Raw genomic sequence first — 20,156 nt, forward strand, 5'->3', positions numbered from 1 at the left:
ACTAGATTATTTGAGGCGAGGTCGGCGGCGGTGTCACAGGTCGGCCATTTTAGGAAAGGGACCAGCTCAGGTGCACATAAACGCTGCATTCTTGACGGATTTACAAGCGCATTCGTTTATTACAAACGGCATCTCTGACGTTTAGCTGAAAAACAATGCAGTTTGAAAATCTTCTGTGATGCGTAATCGACAATTATTTTAAGGTCTGTTGACTGTAATCTTATGATCCAACAGCGTTGCCCCAAGATGGCCGCCCCGTGACGCCACTTATAAAAACAAAATAATAAAATAAAATATAAGACCGGGTATGATATGAATGCATATTTATTAGATAAATATGAGGGTGTCACATGTTCTAACTACATACAGCAGCTCTGCAAGACTTTAAAAAAATCCGTCAGTATGAAATGATTGTACATAATACAAACACAGACCGTGGCTTGTCCATGATATAAAAAATGTGGCTTTACTTACAATCTTCTGGACAAATTTTGCTTTTCCTTTTTTTCTTTAGTATAGAAGAGACAGAGAAGAACATTTCATTTAACACGATGAGTCCCAAAAATGGGGGTAGGGGCTCAAACTAACAATTTCCCACTTCCAGTGGAATGGTTGAAAAATCTTTTATTATTCGGAGCAAACAATGCACATTCCCAGGGAACATGAATACATTTTTGTTCACGTCTCTATTTTTATTCACATATATACAGATAACCTCGCTTTGTCCTGTAAATTTCCAGACCTATATATATATATATATATATGTGTGTGTGTATGTGTGCCCTTTAATGTGATTGTGCAAGTACAGATTGAGGATACACAAAAGTGGCTCACCTGTATGCAAGAAACGAATCAACATGAATTCATCCCATGTTTCATACTAAAATAAAATGATGTGGCAGTGTATAGTCATTTTTTGTCAGTGTGCTGAAATGCAAAGTGATTTAAATGACATTTTAATAAAAAGCGTAGGGAGGCTCCAGCAAGAGACAATTGCTTCCTAGCCTAACAGAAGGATAAAAGAGTAAAAAAATAAATTATTAAAAAAGAGCAAGGGATGAAATTTTCCATCATAAAAATACTTTTTCTATCATGTCAAACAATACAGAGGATTTATTTAAAATATGCTCTTTAAAAATATCACTGTACTGACAACAATGATATTCACTCACATTCATTGAAAGCCAGCAAGCACAAAAAAATAAAAACAAGTGTGTAAGTACAAAATAAATTATCAAAATAAGGGAATGTGGAATTTATATGGCAACAAAAAGTAGTAGTAGTAATAATAATAATAATAATAATAATAATAGACTAGAGTGAGATATTGACTTTCTGGAATTACGGATGAAAAGGCAAAAGTACATTTAAAAAAAAACATAGGTGACCCTGTGGGCCAACAAAAAAACACAAGCTACAGTGACAGACGTCGGGTTTCAAGCCTTACAGAAAAATAATTTTTAAAAAACACAAAATAAATTATAACAGAAGGGGGGACAAGGAGATGACATGTATATGGCCACAACCCCACAACATGTTTTATGACAAATATAATAAAATCTTTAGCGTGTGTGTTTAAGGACAATGTTTTAAAATATTTCTTACAGATATATGCCTGGCACATGTTTAGTGTATTAACAACAAATGTGATCACACTGAATACCAGCAAATAAAAAAATTGAAACAGTTCAGTATCTTCGACAGGCTTCTGTGCTTGCTTAAAAAAAAAAAAATCAAAATATAGAATCATGTTGCTGTATGATGAAACAAACAGGAAATTATTTTGGAGTGGCCAAGTGTGCCTCATGTGAGGAGGATGAGGACGACAGACAATTCGTATTTTTTGTCATTGACATGATAGCAAAATATTGACAATGATATTAACAGCAGCCACAATAGCACTTGTTAGAAAATAATACATTTGCATACTTCTGCTTCAAACGGACGCTGGCAGTCAATCAAGGAAAGGTTTGCCATGGCTCGGATCAAACGCACGCACGCATGCACGCATCGCGATCGTGCACACTTCACTTTGTTTTCGCCCTTTTGCGGTTAGCCAAAATGTGTTTGGTTGGATGAGGCAGAAAAAAAAACAAAAAACCGGTAAATGATTTCAGCAATGTGCCTTCCCGTGTTAGTGTTGAAATCAATCCAACAAATACGATTGATTCGCTTGGCACACTTTGCACATTGTGTAAAAGGCTGCCAGCAGAAAGAAGCGGAAGAGGGCGTGGCCATTTCATCTGCCATAGGTCGAGAAAGTCGCCTTAAATGAATCCTCAGATGATTTTTGATCTTTGTCTGAGGTGGCAGTAAATAGCTTCGGAAGTGATTTTCCACGCGAGCTTGCAACGTGATCCAATAGAAGACGAGGGCTGCTCCGGAGCGGGACGTGCTCAGACCCGGGAAGCGGACGAGCCCATTTCTACAGCATGAGCGGACAAAAGTGATCCACGAGGCAACTCAGAGACTGCGAAGAACTGCAGCCTAATTCACTCGTGTGTGTCAACAATTTGGGGGGGAAACACTTTCCTTTGTATTGATGGCCATCTGAAATGAATTCCAGAAGCATCCAAAATTGTGGCTGGGGTGACGCGCTTCAAAGACATTCCGGAAAGTATTGACATGGCTTCAATTGGACACTTGGCCAATGTTGAAGCAAAAGTGATGCGGTGCTTTCAGGCCGCCCGATGCTGCCGAGCGCAATGAGTCCAAAGCAAACCATCCGGTCAAGTCGGCTTCTTGTTTCTCAAGCAAAACTATACATGAGGAAGAAGAGAAGGGGAGTGCATCTTTGTTGTGTTCATCAAGTACAAACCTTTTTTTTTTTTTTTTTTTCTCTCCTTGTTTTGGATTTTTGTCAGTTGTTTTCAAAGAGCGACAGGAGGTCATCGTTGCTATTGCTGGGGAGGCCGGGCGGGTCCAAGTAGGACAAAAGCTCATCCGGGTTGGCCAGCTCTGGAAGAAGCTGCGGTAGGAGTAAGAAGAGGGGAGAAAGACAAAATGAACAATGCTTGCAAAAGTGTGCACATTTTCTTAAAACCGAGGAAGCTTCGGCGTTCAGGTGGAAAGTTTAAATGGAAGCCAAACAAACCAACTTGAAGTTCTTCCATCAAAGGTTTAGCCACGCCCACCCCAAGGATGACAAACATCCATCTGACCTGTCCATCTTTCCATCCATCTGGACATGCATCCATCCCTCCATGTCCCGCAATTAAGACGGCTTGCGTGTGCCGGCGCTACTCACGTCTAAAGAAGGTTCGGGCATGTCCGAGCCGGCTTGGCCGTCCAAACTGCTGGAAGTGTTGAAGGTCAGGTCGCCATGAGGGTGGCTGTTTGCACCGGGCTGCTGCTGCTGAAGAGGAGGAGGAGGGGCCGGCGGCGGTTGCCGCGAGGGTGGAGGGGGTCCGCCATGGTGGAGTTGTTGCTGTTGCCCCGACTGGCCACTCGAATGCGGCGACCCGTGTATGCTCTGCTGCAAGGTGCCGTGCGGCGGCTCGTTGACGGAAGGGTGAGGTATCTGCAAAAGAAACACACACCTCAGACACGCTTTTGGAAATGGTCACCAAGGGCAATGGTGGAATTCCAAAACCAACTCACCGAGTCGGGCACGCTGTGGGAAAGAGGCTTGTCGGCGGCGTTCATCAGGCTGCCGGGCAAGTCGGGCTGGTGCGACAGTTGAGGCCCGTGCATGAAGTCGTTGACGGACGTGGCGCCCGGTGCTCCGTGCGGGAACTCAAAGTTGCCGTGGTAACTGTTGCCTAGGGGAGCGCCGGGCCACACGTCAGCCGGCTTTGGAACGGCTCCCGCTTTCTTTGCAGGCGGGCAAACGGCCTACCTTGAGTGGCATATTCGCCGGTGCCGGCGGCTTGCTGCGAGGGCCCTGGTCCCAACTGAGCGATCATGTCGGTCACGTTGGGCATTATCATCTGGCTGGGGCTCATGGTCTTGAAGCGCTTGGCCAGGGGAGCGTCCGGGTCCTCCTTGATGTGGATCTCAGACTTGATGGCCACGGGCCGCCAGCTACACGTCGGGTCGATCGTCACCTCCTCCAATTCGGAGCTGAAGACGCATTCGAAAGGAAAAGACGTTATAGACCAAAAAAAAAAACTAGTAAGGCTAAGGATGTTGCCTTTACTTTTGAATGGCGTTCAAAATGCCCCACATATACTGGTCCACCTCCAGCCCTTCTAACAACGCCGTTTTACTGGGAAGAAAGAGAGAGAGAGAACAAAAAACCCTTCAATGAATCAACCATAATGGACCACTTTGGCCTCTTTTCGGCGATCAAACGTACTTGCACACAGGACATCGCCACGTGCCTCGCTCGCAGTTCAGTTGGAGATACGATTCCAAGTCGAAACACTGCAAAACATTCCCATCGTTATTATTCTTTTCTTTTTTCTCCATGCTGGCAGGTCACTGGCCGCACCTGAACGTGCTTGCAGTCGTGGCCTCTGGCCGGCAGCTGGATTCGCCGGAAGGTGATGGGACACTTGAGCGACACCTTGATGGCCGTCTGCTCCACGCCGTCCTCGCCATTGAGCCCGGCGTTGCCCGAGGACGAGGCTACGCTGCTGAAGTTCCTCTTGACTTGACAGCGAGGACAATGAGCAAACAAAACACACATCAAAGTCAAGTCAAAGCGGCCTCCACTCTTCAGCTGGACTTCAGCTGTCGGCGGTTGTACCTTTGGTGATGCAGTGCTCGGCCGGCAAGAGCCTCTTCTTCAGCAGACCCTGCAGGACGGAGCGGACCGACGGCCTGTGGACCAGCTGTAGCACAAACAAGTGCGACTGCGGGAGCAAACGCAAACGTTGAGCAAAAGCGGCCCGCGTGGGACACACCGGTACCAGCGCGTGCGTCTTTGCACTTACGCAGCAACAGGCCGTGACGGTAATCTGGATGGTGTTCCTGCCCGGTTGGCAGACGTGCTTCAGGTGCAAGGGCTTGTGGGAGGTTTTGTTGTCTCCGCGCTCGATGGTGAGCGGCGTGGCGTTGACGCTGACCTGCACCGAAGCCGGCCAGTTGGTGTTCATCTGCCGGTCCTCGTGGTGGTAGCATTTGAACTGCAGCTCCAGGTCCGACCTGGAACCGGGAGAGGATCTTTGGATTCATTCTCAAGGCCTCAGCCAAAATGCCGGGACGGCGGTTCGCGGGTCCAGGTCTCCCAAAGTCTTACCTCCACATGAGCGTCTGGTGCACCGAGGGCCGTAAGTGGAAGACGTGATTGCTGACTGCCAGGTTGTGCTCGAGCCTGAAGGGCTCCAGAACCACCCCGTCGCGCACCGGGAAGGTGAGGCGCAGCTCCTCGTTGTGGTTGGCTATTCAAGAGGCGGAACACTCAGGCTGGTCGGCCGGTCGCAATACCGAGGCCAAGTTTCTCTCTCGGTTACTCACCGGGCGGAGGAGGAAGAGCACTAATATTTGGTTTGATGTCAGGAGGAAAGGGTGGCTTCACATCCTGACTGGGTGATAAATACGGAGGGATGTTGCTTCCCGGGGTCATCGGAGGGGTAGGGTTGCCCGGTACTGGGGAGTGGGGGTAGTTGCCCATCGGTCTGGGTGGCTGTAGGGAAACAAGAGGGAATACGGCATTTGAAATCAAAGCGCAAAAGCTAGCGTCGCTCGTGTCATTGTGGACTCACCCCGTTCATATTAGCCTGGCCGTACTGAAAACCGCTGCCAGAGAAGTTGGTGCTTTGGCCGTTGAAAGACGGCTCTTGCTGTTGTGTAAAAAACAAATTTTAAAAATTAGAATATTTTCCCAGCAGTCAGTATTTTGCATTTGTAGTGTCGCGCACCTTATAATACTGGCCGCCCATGGGACCAGTGGGCGGCGGATATTGGGAGTGGAGCGGCTGTCCCGCCACCCGCTGGCCGGGGTAGTTGCCCGGCGGCAGCGGCCTGGAACCGGCGGCTGTCGGGTACTGGCCCTGCTGGCTCGGGAACTGGTTGTTCGCTCCATACTGCTGGCCCCCGTAGTTTGGCTGTGATTTAGAGAGCCGTTCAAGCAAATCAGCACAAAAAAAAAATAACTTTCAGCAAACCTCTCACCTCGCCGGGATAGGGCCTCTTCATGCCCAGCACTGGCATGCCTTGTGCTTGTGCTTGTGCTTGAGCTTGGGCTCGGGCTCCGCCGTAGCCTTGCTGGGGTATCCGTTGGCCGTGGCCTCCGAAGGGCCCCATACCTTGGCCCCGCGACTGGTTCATCCCCATCGGCGGGCCGCTCATGTTCGATGCGTTCATGCCCGAGGCCATGTTCCCGGGGAGGGAGGCGGGTCCACGAGGTCCCGCCTGGCTCATGAACTGGCTAGTGTAGGCCTGGTTTGGTGCCATCTGGAAGGAGGAACTCATCTGGAAGACAAAATAGGGCTCCATCTGCACCTGAAAGGCCTGGAACGTTTGGTTACCGTGTTTGGGCTTACCGGTCCGTACTGATTCATGTCCTTGTTCTGAGTTTCCTGCAGGGCGGCAACGGTGGCCGTGGCGGTGGCAGTTGCCGTGGCGGCAGCGGCGGCAACGGCAGCAGCAGCAGCCGCCGCTGCGGGCTGGCTGAAGTCTGACGGCGGACGCGAGTGTGGAGGCATGCCCATGCCTCCGGGTCCGGAATTGGGGACCCCGGCGTAGCTTCAAAACACAAACGCCACATATTGGCTGCACTGGAACCTTGACTCTTACTCTTTGGCACTTCCATTCATTTTAAAGGCAAAAGATTATTCAAGCGGTTTGCGTTCACGTTAGCTCGGGGACAATTTTGAACTTACTTGCCAGCAAACCCGCCCCCGCCAGGGTAGCCGGGCCGTCCGTACATGCCCTGCTGCATATAGGCCTGGTTGGCGTTGCCTTTGCCGGGGAACTGCTGCTGAGCACCGCCGAAGTGAGAGGCGTTCATCCCGGCATTGGGCGCAGACATCCCCGACGCCATCGGGTTGCCGCCTGGGTTCATGGGATTGTTGCTGTTGCTACCCAACACCTGGAGAGGACACGGTAGGCAGACGGGCTTCAAGGTCAGGTTGACGGCCGCTCGCCGCCTCACGGGCCGGGAAGCCAATGGTCACCTGGCTCTGCGAGGTATTGGTGACGCCCCACACGGTGGTCACCACAGACAGTGAACCCGGAGGCTGATTGGCATTCTGTTGCCAGGGAACCGAGTCGTAGGGTGAAGACCCGTCACTGTGGGGAAAAGCAAACGCACCAGACCCTTCTTGTGAGCCTTTCACTAGCGACGGGCGCAGGTGAAATACGGTGACGGTTCTGAGGCGACTGACCCGTGCGAGAAAGCAGGCTTCATGGAGCTCATGGGGGGCTGCATGGGCACTTTTCCAGGGGGCTCGTTCTGCCGGCTCTTTTGGTGACGCAGCAGGAGGAGGCGGCCCAGCTCTTCGCACCACGACGACAGAAGAGCTGCAAGAGAACGCAAGGAAGCACAAGAAACCCGTTGATCATTTGGTCTCGACGGGAGGGCCGGGTGAAAATGCCGAGTCGTCCGTGCATGCTAGCGAGGAGTAGCTCCTTCCCACATTGGATGTGAACCGCAAGCCGCGCTCGCCGGCCTCGGGTCCGTGCGATTTATGTCAGCAAGTACGGAAAGGCGAGCGAGCCACACAAATTTGTCGACCAACAAAGTTTTGATAACACCCAAGACGGACTCACTGAGAATACGAACGCAGGGTGGGCGCAGCTCCGCACAGCAGCCGCCCATTGGGGAGATCGTTCCCGTTGCTGCCAAACGGTCCCGAATCTCCAAAAGCAAAAGTTGCTGGCGTATCTGTGAGGTGAGGGCTACAGCGATAAAGTGCCGAGAGTCTGGCCAGGAACGCCGCCTCAAGTAGGTCAATGCGACTCACAGAAGATAACGGAGGCCATTTTGACCCCCTCGTGCACGAGGCGCACAAGTGGGCCAAACGGGCTCGGCGGCTGTCGCGGCGGCTGTCGCGGCGGCCGGAAAACCAAAGCCAAGACGCTTTGCTGCCTTTTCCACCGTGTTGTTTTCATTCTTTTGCCTTTTCGTTTGTCACAAGTTGTCCAGAGTGTCCGAGCAAGCCGTCAGTAATTGACTTTGGGACAAATTCAAACTGGACAATGTTGTCCTACAAAGCAAACCAAGTGTCCATCTTGCATGTTGCTTGCAGGACAAACAGGAAGCCGCCAAAGCACAGATGATGCACAAAAGGAGAAGGCATCAGCTGCGACCGAGGCGCGAGTCGGCTTTTAAAAGCTCGCAGCACAGTGAGGACGTCAAGAGCTGCCGGTCTCGCCCGCCGACAGCGCCCTTCCCAAACATTCTGGCTCCAAACCCCCGCTGCCTTGCGCCCAGGGGCTCTGCCTCCTCGCTCTCTCCCGCCGTGTCCGGCGACTGCCTGCACAATGCGCATCAATTATTCATGGCCGGCCGGCCGGCTAGTGGATAAGAAGGACAGGGTGAAAAACAGAAGTAGCGACGCCGGTCACAATGGAGCCGGTGGCTCCCGTGCACGCCAAATAGCCCCGAGAGAGCCCGACGACGGCGAGGACTAGCACACTTGCAGGAGGAGCCATGTTTGTAGTCCGAGGAGAGGAGGTGACAAATGATTGAAGGCTCCGAGACGAGGAAGGCCGAGGCGAGAGAGAGAGGCAAACGAAGGCTCATTTCCTCACCTCCGTATTGATGCGCCTTCCTTTTTTCCGCTTAGCGATCCATTGTATGCTCTGCCCAGACACACAATCACATCCACTCTCGCTGGCCGGTGAGTTCGCACACACACACACTCGCTCGCTCACTGCTGCGTGTCCGCCGGCAGCGCAGAGCCTCCTTGCCAGCAGGCAGGCAGGCAAGCGGAGGAGGGGAGGCGAGGCGAGGGGAGGGGAAGAAGGAGAAAAGGAAGGGAAAAAAATGCAGGCAGCTCACATTTCAAACTTGCAAAGAGAGGGGGTGGGGCCAAATGTGCTAGACTATCTGTGCCTTGGCCTTGCTCCAGTTACATGCCCCCCCTGCATGCAAAAAAAAATGATAGTGACTGTTCTGTGAGGACAATTTCATCCATCACAATAGTAATTAAAGGGCAGTGCAGGAGGAGGAAGAGGAGGCAGCTTAGTGGTGCTGTGGCTTCCTGTTGGGCAAGGGAGGGGCCAATTAGAGCTCATCAGGTTTGGATAAATAATGACACAAGCAACATTGACACAGCAGGCACCTGTGTGGAAGGTTTTCTTTTTTGGATGAGATGTGCCTCTTTGACAATCGCACCACGTTTTTGTGGTTGCGCCTGAAAATAGTTCCAATAATAACAGCAAGATAATTGTGCAACTAATTGGTCGGATTCACGGTTGGATGCACGGCTTCGGTTGTGTTGCTCCACCGATGCCAACGCGGGTGACCACCGTCCGAGGTTACTCCTTTTTATCTTAAAAAAAAAAAAAAAAAGGACAAACGAGACTCGGGCTGACTGATTACCTCCCTGAATAGCTTGCTTAAGCACCCCCCTGCCCCCCTTTCACAAGGCAGGAATTCCAAGAGCCTGTTGAGGCGCAAACAATCAGGAGCGTACCATTCCCCCAAAGCGGTGATGAAGGCTTTTGCTTTGGGGGAGACAAACTGTACAACGACGCTCGGGCGTTCACCCCGGCCCCCAATCATTTGATGCCCTCCGCACAATCATGCATTAATACAAGCGACTAATCTGGCTCACAAAGAGGTCACCGCTGGGGCCCATCCCCCACCTTCTCCTCCCCCCGGAGCGCATCCATTCAAGCCGTCGGTTGTCCGACTCACTGAATGACACGGCGGGATTTTCTGCTCTTGTCAAGAGCGGCTTCAGTCAACGCTAAAAAGCAAATCGGCTCAAGTACGACACACGCAGATCCAGAAAAATCAACTTTTGGCCAAGATTCTCATTTAGTTGTGCACAGGACAGCCTCAACGGGCTTCGCCATCGTCAAGCGTGGTGCCGGCCGGCGTTGATGTGTTTCAGCCTTGGTTGCTGAGTGATTGCGACAACCTGACAAAAAATGCAACAGGACCCGAAATCGTCCTTTTTTGAATGGTCACTTCATCGATTTGAATTGCTGATGCGCCCCCGTCAAAAAAGGCAACACAACTAAGGCCAAGTCTGGTCACATTCCACAACAGGAGCCCCACCTCCTTCAAGTTTTCTGGGAGGAAATAAAAAGTTTGGACACCCGCGACTCTCGTTGCTGGGCAACAGCACCGCTGGGTGTCGGGGGGACGGGTGAAGGGCCATCTCCCTGGCTGCCACAGAAGCGTTTTAACTACCTCCTTCACAAGGGAGGGGGAGCACGCTTTTGGAACGCGGGTGGGCTCGATTTTGGAAACCACGCTGAAAGCGGAAGGAGAAACCTCCACCGGCACAACAAAATGGCGCCTGCCTTCTTACCTGCTGACTTGGGCGTGAACTTGTCCCGGTTGGCAGCGCAGACAGCCAGCAGTCGGTAGCCCAGGTCCAAGTCGAAGCCTTGCTGTGCCGCCACGCGGCTCACCACCTGAACCGGACGAGACAACGTCACGCAAAGCTGGAACTCCTTCTTCAGGGACAAAATGGCGGCAAGCTGGAAAGCGTCTGGCGTGTGGCGTTACCGTTAGACAGCCCATTAGGCTCTGCTCAAAGGGCCGCTGGAAGGCTCGCGGGTCGCCGCACCAGTCCAACAGCTCCGTCGCCGCCGTTTGGAAATTGGACGGATTTTGTAAGTGCTGCACACGTAGGGCCAGAACAAAAGAAGAGAGAGATAAAGACAACATAAAGTCAACTTTGGACTTTGTCCTCCTATTTCTTCACGTTTGGATCCGAGACATCCGTCACGTCAAGATTGCTACAGGCTTTGTCCACATCGTCCCCAGATAAGAGGTTGTTTTTCCACCCAGCCATCTTCAGTAAATTGTCCACAACTTCAACAGCCTCCAGTCATTGTTTCCAAATGAAATTAGCGTCATTTCTCAGCACGCAGAAATTAGCGGCGCAATGATTTGGGGTTTTGCTTTGGAGCGCGAGATTCAATCAGCAATTTCCTCCACTTTATCATGGCATTTGTTGCTAATTCATCATTGCAGCAACAAAATCAATTTGTACGCTGGACTGAGAGGAGTCAAGGGGGATGGAGGGGGGGCTACTTAGGCTAGCGTGTCACCTTTCCCAGCGTGTGACACACAATGAGCCCTGCCTTGTTTTCCTTCCTGCTGCCTTTTCTGTGCCCCCCCCCCCCAAAAAAAACCAGACAAAGCATATCTCATTCCCCGGCCGGCGTGTGTCTCACCTCACCTGTTTGATACACTGCAGCCGGTCATTGGTCTGCTGTATGTGTCTGTCCATGGACGGGATGGAGTTCATGTCGCTCGCCCCTCGGTGGCCCCCCGCCGCTCTACCGGCCGCCCATCAAACTGCAAGACGAAGAGCAGGTCGATGATTTAGAATTTGCCAGCGGATGCGCTTTGCACGGCCCTGCTCGCTCGGTCATGTTACGCCGCAGCCAGCAGGTGTCTCCACGGCCACAGCTTGCTCCTTCCTTCTCTCTGCCCTTGGCTTCACTCCCAGCCTTGCTTCTGGAAGATCACGCTTCCTTCTCCAAAGAATTGCTAACCCTCCAGCTCAAACAAGCACCGGCCGTCGAATCCATCCCGACTTGCAAATAAATGCTTGTTCCTCAACCACTTGACAGCGCACGAGGGGCGCTGTGGGGCAAGATGGCGCTAGCGAGCCACACAGCCGCCTGGTCGCCGCTAACGTACTTAAGAGCATCACTCCGGGGGTGCCACACTTCTGCGACGGTGTGTGAAACAAGCCTGTCAACACACACGCGTCGCCGGAAGGTAGCGAGGCGGCTCTCGTGTCGGCACGCGTGGGCCTTGAGGTGACGCGGCCGTCCACCGTCGACAGGCGAGACGCGTGACTAATTGCCGCCACAAAAGCCTCAATGCTGTGTGTTTAAGGGCAGGTCCTGACTGGAAGGAAGACCAAGAGGAAGACAAGGAGGAGGAGGAAGCGTCTCGTCAGCATGGTTTTAATGAGCTTCGATTGCGCAACTTTCCCAATCCGGACGACACTTGCCTCAATTAGGCAAACCCAAGTCATCAAAACACAAATCGCATAGCTTTGAAGGTTTTAGTGTAATGCTAACAAACAACGCAAAAGGCCATTAACAGGCAAATGAACTAGCGGGGAGGGGGGGATCCTCCTCCTGGTCGCGGTGGTCCAGGTGTCTTCTCGGCTCGAGACAAGGCTGCATTTGTTGAGAGCAGCAAAAAAAAAAAAAAAAAGGAGGATAGAAATGTGGATGACTTCCATTGTTGCTTCCCAGAATGTGGCCTAATCCTCCAGCAGGCTCCATCCAGAGCTGCCACAGAGGATAATATGAGACTGGACCCCTTAACCCCCCCCCCCCAACCGCATGTGCACACTCACACCTCCCCACGCTGCTCTTTAACAGGCCTGGGAATGGATTTCTTTTATTCAATGTGCTTCGGTGTGCAGCGGCAAAATGTGAGTGAGGGCGGGTTCACCCGCACACACTTTACCGACGGCCCCCCCTCTCACCACCACCTGCTCACATACGCATCGCCTCCTGAAATTCCTGTGGGAGCCCCACACGTCCAGAAGCACATGAGATTGTGCAGCCATCGGGCGCATCTGCAACATGATTGGAAAAGCAAAGGCAGAGCAGTGGCGGTGGGGGTCGCTGATACAAAAAACGTCAACTTGGCGAGGAAAACAAGAGGGCCACAGGCAATATGTCTTCTCTAACCGAGTTTAACGCTTGACATAGCCCCGCCTTCTAACCGCGATGGAGGAAAACGCACTTGTGCACAATGTCGGATAATGTCATCTCCAGACAGAACCACTTTGCCCCACGATACATGGCGGACATATGGCAGTAGGATCCACTCCACGCTAATGCCCGGATCTGAACGGCCAGCAAGCTCTATTAGCATACAAACACCCATTTGCGTTATCGCGGCAGCGCCGACAATTTCCTGGATGATTTAGCCAAAAGATGCGCCGGCCGATTGCCGACGAGGCGCCGGACGTACGCCGTCTCTATTTACTCTGCAGCTGGCCACTTTTCAGACTGCAATGCTTCCTGGGGGATGGGAGGGGGCGGGTTAGCCAAAATGGAAAGATCCCCCGTTTGGCCGGAGAGGGGAGCAGTATCATCGCCGTGCCTCATGCAATGTGGATCAAAACAAAAAAAAAAAGAAAGAAAGAAAGGGAGCGCTTGCGTAACGCAGGAGACCGATGTTAGCCTTGCCCGATTGGACCGCCCCTCCCTCCCTCCCTCCGCTTTCCCCAGTCGCAGTCACAGGAGACGGATTGTTCTGCTCGGGCCCGCTTGGCAGAGGCCACGGATGGGAAAAGTGCAGCGAACACTTCCTGCCAGGCCCGGCCCGGCTGAGTCAACCTTCGGCCGGGGGCACAATGGCGCGACGTTAGCGGAAAAAGAAAAAAAGAAGCAGCCAGCGCTGTCACCGAGCTTGTTCCTGTTTGCCCACCTCCCTCGCTGACTTGTTCTCGTTGACTCTGACTTAGAACCCTCATAAGGAGGAGGGGGGGGGGCTTGTCTGAAGAGGGCAGAATGAGCAGGAAGTGTGTAAAGGGGAAGCAGTTCATGCAGACGAACATCTGTGATATTTCTTCATGACCCCCCCCCCCAAAACAGGAGGGAGGAATCTAATCAAGCTCCCTCAGCCGCGTGCTTAAATGCGACGCGAAGGCGCGGCTCCGTCTGTTCGGGAAAGCCCGAGGGCCCCCAAAGAGAAAAGGCTTTATCTTATTCCGCTTGCTCCTGGCTATTTGATTGAAAAAGATCAAATGATAATTGTGATTAGGATTAGCAACAAACACCAGCGCTGGAGAAAAGACGTGGAGTGATTTAGCGCCACTCGATGACCACGCGGAGGCAAGCCGCCCAGTTTGCATGCGACGGCAGAAGATATTCCATTTTCTTCTGGCGATTTCTCTTGCCCTTTTCAATTTGTGTTGACTTGTTCTATAAATTCAAGTTGATTACTTAGACATGTAATTTATACCTTGAACTATTCTAAAGTCAACATGCATTATTATTTAACAGTCAACTGTTTCCAGTCACATGACTTAGTTTTGAGAAAAGGATAAACATTTGTAAGTGAGAGCCATGCCAAGACGTTGGACAAAATGAGGCCAAGGCGCGACACTCGCCGTGACTCAATCGCAGCTCCGGTAGAGCCGAGAAAGCGGCGCTTCTTTTTCTTGGGTTGGTGAGGTCATGTTGGTTCTTAATGCAGGGTGGGCTATTTACAGACCCCCCCCCCCACCTACCCATGCTACAAGGCCCCGGAGCGGATCCGCCGCCACAAAGCTCCATGTAGCGTGCAGTCATGCGGACAGATGGACCGACTATTCAGAGCATCCAGCTATGTGTGACATATTTAGGCCCGCCCCTTCCGACACAACCTTGCGACTTGTCGGCGAAAGGGATGTGAGTGGCTGAAGCCGAGCGCGATTGGCAGCCGTGACTGGCTGAACGCTTGATGAGCGCCATCGATGCCATCTTGACAAAGATTCCAGCAATTTTCAGCCGCATTGAGGGCAATTTTTGGGAATCTTTGCCGACACACACGCACTGCTGTTTAAATTTAAAAATCACGAGAAGGCGGCACGCATCCCGAAGCTTCATGTTCAAAAGCACAAGCGCATGCAACGCAAGCTGTGATGAGCTCTTTCTTTTTTTTTTTTATCTGGCTCGCATGACGGTTTTATCATTTTAGCCGGCGAACAAAGGAAGAAGGGGGTGCGTTTGTTTACGGAGCGTCAGGAAATTCCAGGACAGGCACGATGACTCGGCGAGCTCGTCCGGCCCACGTGACCGCAAAGGCACACACAGGCCAGATTGTTTGCGTGTTTGCGCCGAGGCCGCGCGATAACAACGTTTGGACGGGGACAAACGTCAAAGCGACGCTCACGGCCCAAAGCCACTGTGAGTCGCCTCGCGTACAACGTGGAGCGCTTTTGGAGTGCCTTGTCGGCCATTCCGTTTTCTGCTGAAGTTCAACTTTGGGATATTTCACAATGTCACGGGGGGGGGGGGGGGGGGGGCAGAAAAACAAAGCCTCTTTATCCGCGTCAATGGCACCGTTGTACTAACGCTCGTTGAGCACGAAGGAAAGAAAACACAAAGTTGGACATTTGTGAAGAGGAGGGGAGGGGGGAGGTTGAACCCGGCCGGAACCTTCTGGTCCAGTCAACATCGTCAGATCAGCTGACGTCATCAGATCTAGGAATCCAACACCGACGATGCCGAGAACCGAGAGCAAGAAGCGCGTCGCTCGGAGACGAGCGGCGACAAAAACATACGGTTTGCGCCGAGGCCGCCTGAGAGTGCCGACTTGTGACAAAAGCAAGTCAACTGCCTCAAGGCAGCGCACGTGAGCGGCTGTCTGGCACGGCCGGCCGACAAAGCTTGTTCTGCACATCCTGCTCTACTTTAAGCTTTGGCACGCCGAGCGACGACGGCAAGGTAGAAATACTTAGGAACCGAGTTGCCAAGGCCGTCGCCCCGTGCCAAGAACGCCGCACGCTACACGTGTAGGCTGGCAGGCTGCTGCTGCTTTTGTGTGTCCAGCGGAGGTGGACATGTGGGCGAGAGGGGGGCGGGGGTCTCCATCCTTCCTGCTGGGTTACCAGAGGCCTCGCGCACTTATCAGTTCCAGATCTCAGCAGAACAGAAAAGTAAAAGAGAGAGCACTGACAGGAAGGGGAGTTTTTTTTTCTTCAAATCTCCTCCCTGCGCGTTTTCCTTTCACACAATGTCTGTCCCTCACATTTCACAGAGGAAAGCAATGATTCATCAAGCGTACACGCAACGCTTCACACGTGAAAGCGAGTGACACTCGCAGAGGAAAAGCTTCCGAGTGAAACGTACGAGAAGGATCAACGCTGACGGCCTAACAGCAATATCGAGCACTCCGGGGAACAAACTCAAAATGCATCCAGTGCCCCCCCCCACCCCCCATAAAAGAAAACAACAGCTCACCTGTGGTGCCGTTAATCGTGGAGTCTTGACCTGGGAAGAGCGCCCCCCGCCCATCCACACAGCAGCAGCACCCGAGCCTTCTGGTCCTACACAGGCGAAAGAGGCAAAGGTCAATTGTTTGGACAGGAAGCCGACACAGCGCTTTGATTTCGGCACTTCTGCACGGATCAATATGCGCTCGTGCTCGGCCAAGGCGCCATCGCTCGCTCTCATTTGCGGACCGGCTTAAAAAGACACGCCTCAGCAAAACGGGGGCAACAGCATTTCGCTCTCAGAAGCCATCCCGAACCAGGACCGAACTCTCCAGGAACGCACTTGTTTCCCCTGGACGGTAACCTTGGCAGAGGCTGGGGCAGAATTTTAAGAATGTGCAACATGACAAGGTGAGGAAGAAAAAGAGGGCGAAGACGGGGGGGTCTGCTTTGGATGCCGTCATCTTCAGCCTTGCTCATTATGAATTTGTAGCAAGTCGTGGCCGGCTAACCGAGTCAATTGTGCTCAAATGGTCTGCTGCTCAGGAAATGCTGACTGGGACGGTCGTGGATTCGGTAGCAAACAGCTCGCCGACCTAACTAGCAAATAATCGGCCGGCTGAAGACGCACCGGTTGATGAACTCAAATCTAACGGCGGCTATTGATTGAGATGTTTTGCTAGCGGCGGCTTGGTTGAAAATGTCCGCGAAGGGAGAAAGCCTCATCTTTCCGCTAACAAAAAAGTAAGCAGGGCGGAATATGGAGACTATGGATCAGAACTGTGTCTGGCTGCCCCGCCTCCATCACTAAAGAGTCATAAACTAGCACAAGTGGCGACTCACAAGGGTCACGCTACGACAGAACACCCCCTTCCACCCCCTCCGCCCCCGAGGCACAGATTAGGTTTCACATTCCAACCTCATAAATAACACACACACACGCACATTGAGGAGGAATGAGACACCTCCACTTTGGTTTGGGACGGTTCTGAGCCGTCAGCGAGCACCTTTGTGCTTTGGATGCCGCCTCGGGACGCGCCCTCGTCATCCTTCTCCACCCGGCATGGGCGCGACAAATGATCGGCGCTCCGACGGTCGGAAAAGACGCCGCTGAGTTTTCCAACAAGTCCAAATAGAGCAAACGTGCGTTTACCGCCATTGTGTCGGGACTAAGAGGTCACTTGCGTTTTGACAAGAGGCCAGCGGTGCGGCGCGGCACGCTCGTGTGTTTGCTCTGGATCCCTCTGGATCCCTCTCCATAGAGTGGCATCATTGCCGCTCTATTATAGCGGCGGATAGATTAGATTAAGGGAGATTATGCGGCCAAAGGGGCTCCCTCAAAAAGAGCAAAAATAACACACTCGGGGTTTAGCGCGCGAGTCAACAGCGGGATTAAGGCAAAGAGAGCCGCGTTGAAACCCGAGGCTCACGTGCACAAGTGTCCTCTTTCAAGTCAAAAGCAACAAATGCGCCCGCCGCTGGCAGATGGAAGGGCCCATCTAGCAATCGGGCCGCCGCACTCCCCAAAAATCAAGTTTGCGGGTCAGAATCTGCGCCACGGTGCGGTTTTCCTTTACAAAACAAATCAGATGGCATTTCAATACATTTGAATGGGGAAAATTGATTTGCCATGCCAGTACAATGAGCTCATTACAATGTGTAAGTCAAGGTCCCGCTCGACTTGAGGTAACATATAAAACCTTCAAAATGAGGCGTCTTGGTTTTTATTTTTGTCAAAATACGATAGCCGGGACTCGTTTACAGTACAGAAAACACGGCGATCGGCAACAAGGCAAAATATACAGCACGGCGGTGGCACGCTCCGACGCGATTAAACGGTTGTGGTGTCTGGCCGCATTCCCGGCCGGCACCTCACCCGCTGTGGATCCTTCTCCCCTGAGCCGTGTTTTCAAAATAGAAGCTTCATATTAACAGTCAACAGTCAAGATGACAGCGTGCCTCTGTTGTGTTAAAAAAAATAATAAAAAATGAACTTGACCGGATAGCGAGGGGGTACAAATCAGCACACACACGCCCGACACCAAAGACGTCGTCCTGTACAACCTAGTTATGCTTTCAAGTCACAAACTCAAAAAAAAAAAATGTCAGCCATCATCCCGCTTCTTGCTCAATTTCTCCGCTTTTTAGTCAGAAAGCGGCATTTTGGGTGATAGCAACGTGTTCTACTGCTGCTAACAAAAGAAGGGCAAAAGCTAGCAAGAAAGGAGAGTGTCTATTCTTTCTAGGGCTTGTCAGAGAACACATGACCGCGTGGCTGCAGAAAGATGAGCTCAAACTGCAGAGAAGTGCCAATGTTCCAACAGCGGCGGGGCAGGAAGCGAAGGAGTTCATAAATAGTGGTGGCCAGACGCACGTGCTGCTTCGCACATCCGCGCGCGCCTCAATGTGCCTTTTGTGCGGCGGCCGGCTGGCTTGTGTTTCCACACGCTTGACTTGAATGGAAGGAAGGAGGTCAGGGCCGCTGGGCTCGGCCCCTGTCGGTCGTTCGCGCAAACCTGCTGCTGCTGGGGCTCCGTCAATGCTCATTTATGATGATAATGAGCCGGGTGCAACTTTGACTGTTGCCAGTCAAGGGGGCCTGGTGCACAAATCAGAAACCATGCAGGGGGGCAAGGGGGGGGCGACCTGACAAATGTAAACAAGACGAGAGGAAGGACACCGCCTGCAGCGGTGACAGCAGCAGCATCGGCTTTCTGGATGCTGCACCATCACACTGCAAGCTGCAAATGTGTGTCATTGTCTGGAAGTCATCCACTTCTGCCAGATCAGCAGTGGATGCCTCTGTGCACAAAACGACACTGGGCGCGATGATCCTTCGTCAGACACCATCAAGTTGTCATCAAGCATCGAAACGGCAGTGCAATGCACGCCCTCGTGTGCCACCGAACTCTGCACTGTACGCGTGCTTGCATGCATGCGCTGCCAAATTGGGGAGGAAGGCTTCCATTTCAGGAAGACTCGCGTCGTGGACTGCAGTCCCCACTGTTGAGCCTTTTCCAGTCATCCTGCAGCGTGCACACATCAGCTCAATAACCCGCAGCAAGCAGACAAAAGCTCTGTGCTTTTGAAAAGGGAGCCAGAAAGCAGAGCAGAGCATTTCCAAGCAACGTGGAGTTGTTTTGCACAGCGCGCCGTGTAAACAAATCACGCCGGATGCACGCAAGCTTTCCCCGGTCGAGCCTCCTCCAAGCCGAAGCTCGTTGCGCCAACCGCAGGGAAGCCGAGCAAATGCCCCCTTCGCCCGGTTGCCGGTGCGAGCGGAGCCTCTACGGTTCCGATTACTCCTTTTGTTGATGATCGGAAACAATCTGCTGAGCCCGAGTGCCAAGTGAGGAGGACAAAACAAGACAAAAGCTGCCCGAAACGAGCGAGCAATGCGGCCGTATCCGCACCTCGGCTGCGGCGAGCGGCGGCGGAGACTCACCGGCGGGGGAAGCGGAGAAAGTCCTGGCTAATTGTCGCCTCTTGTTTGCAAATAGTGTCCCCGCCAACGGCTCCACACCAGCGGCGAGTAAAGTGGAGACACTCCGGCGGAGCGCACTAAGTTCAAGTGTCAAATTACAACGGCTATTCTATTACCGCTGGGACTGGAGCGCCGCGGCTGAGCGGAAAACGCGGCCCGGATTTCGCTGCTCCGTGCCTTTTGGTCAGCTGCTTTGAGATACGAGTCAAACACGAAACGTATCTTAAATCATTCTTTCCTATTTAAACTCACGACAATTACACAAATACATTTGAGTATTTCACAAATTCTTTCTTGTCCTGGTGCACTTTTATTGTGTAATAAAATATAAAATCACGTCTGTGATTAATCCAAACAATGGCACAATTACAGAGAACATAGATCTAAAAAAACACACCAAAATAAGCCCCCTCCCTTCCACCTCTGCTTCCACAAGGGGGGGGGGGGGCGGCCCAGCCTGCATCCAGCTTGCATCCAGCCTCCATATTTTGCGGGTGGCCGCTGTCTGATGGAAAGCTCTGAATAACAAAGACATGTTTGAGAGCAGCAGACCGCAAGGCATCGGCGGCAGAGGCAGCCATGACTGTGCCAAGCACAAGCAGCAGCATCACAACTACAGAGGTGCCAAAAGTAGCTGCATTGGGAAGTGACCCACCTCGGGTTCACAAAAAAGGGATTGTCTACCACCTGGGTTTATGTCACCC

At 52.3% G+C, this 20,156-nt stretch overlaps 1 protein-coding gene across 4 annotated transcripts; it reads right to left on the reverse strand.

Moving 5' to 3' along the window:
- Positions 1-308: 308 nt before the first annotated feature.
- Positions 309-19,541, reverse strand: LOC119138229 (zinc finger MIZ domain-containing protein 1-like). 4 transcript variants are annotated; one of them, XM_037278093.1, is made up of 23 exons: positions 19,414-19,541; positions 15,997-16,082; positions 11,253-11,371; positions 10,574-10,687; positions 10,374-10,479; positions 7,272-7,407; positions 7,062-7,176; positions 6,768-6,976; positions 6,429-6,630; positions 6,058-6,357; positions 5,805-5,990; positions 5,649-5,726; positions 5,401-5,569; positions 5,183-5,324; positions 4,878-5,088; positions 4,691-4,796; positions 4,433-4,593; positions 4,298-4,365; positions 4,139-4,207; positions 3,839-4,062; positions 3,601-3,761; positions 3,248-3,520; positions 309-2,968 (listed from the first exon to the last, which is right to left on the reverse strand). In XM_037278093.1, exons 3-23 carry the CDS (start codon positions 11,319-11,321, stop codon positions 2,861-2,863), a joined length of 3,207 nt encoding a protein of 1,068 aa, XP_037133988.1. In that variant the 5' UTR covers positions 11,322-11,371; positions 15,997-16,082; positions 19,414-19,541; the 3' UTR covers positions 309-2,860. The 4 variants fall into 4 exon arrangements, with proteins under 4 accessions (XP_037133988.1, XP_037133989.1, XP_037133991.1 ...); XM_037278094.1 differs by having other exon boundaries at positions 11,248-11,371; XM_037278096.1 differs by lacking the exons at positions 10,374-10,479; positions 10,574-10,687; positions 11,253-11,371; positions 15,997-16,082; positions 19,414-19,541 and adding exons at positions 7,657-8,363; positions 8,641-9,000.
- Positions 19,542-20,156: the final 615 nt, after the last annotated feature.

Source organism: Syngnathus acus, chromosome 19, assembly GCF_901709675.1.
Source record: "Syngnathus acus chromosome 19, fSynAcu1.2, whole genome shotgun sequence".
In the NCBI taxonomy this organism is placed as follows: domain Eukaryota; kingdom Metazoa; phylum Chordata; class Actinopteri; order Syngnathiformes; family Syngnathidae; genus Syngnathus; species Syngnathus acus.

What these genes read in the sequence shown, in the direction of transcription:
- LOC119138229 (XM_037278093.1), bottom strand. Translation starts at nt 11,321, where the DNA reads ATGAACTCCATCCCGTCCATGGACAGACACATACAGCAGACCAATGAC. An exon ending in TGGGCGGCCAGTATTATAAG is followed by an intron (nt 5,727 to 5,804) that starts GTGCGCGACACT and finishes TTTACACAACAG; the next exon opens with CAAGAGCCGTCTTTCAACGG. An exon ending in TGCCCGAACCTTCTTTAGAC is followed by an intron (nt 2,969 to 3,247) that starts GTGAGTAGCGCC and finishes CTCCTACCGCAG; the next exon opens with CTTCTTCCAGAGCTGGCCAA.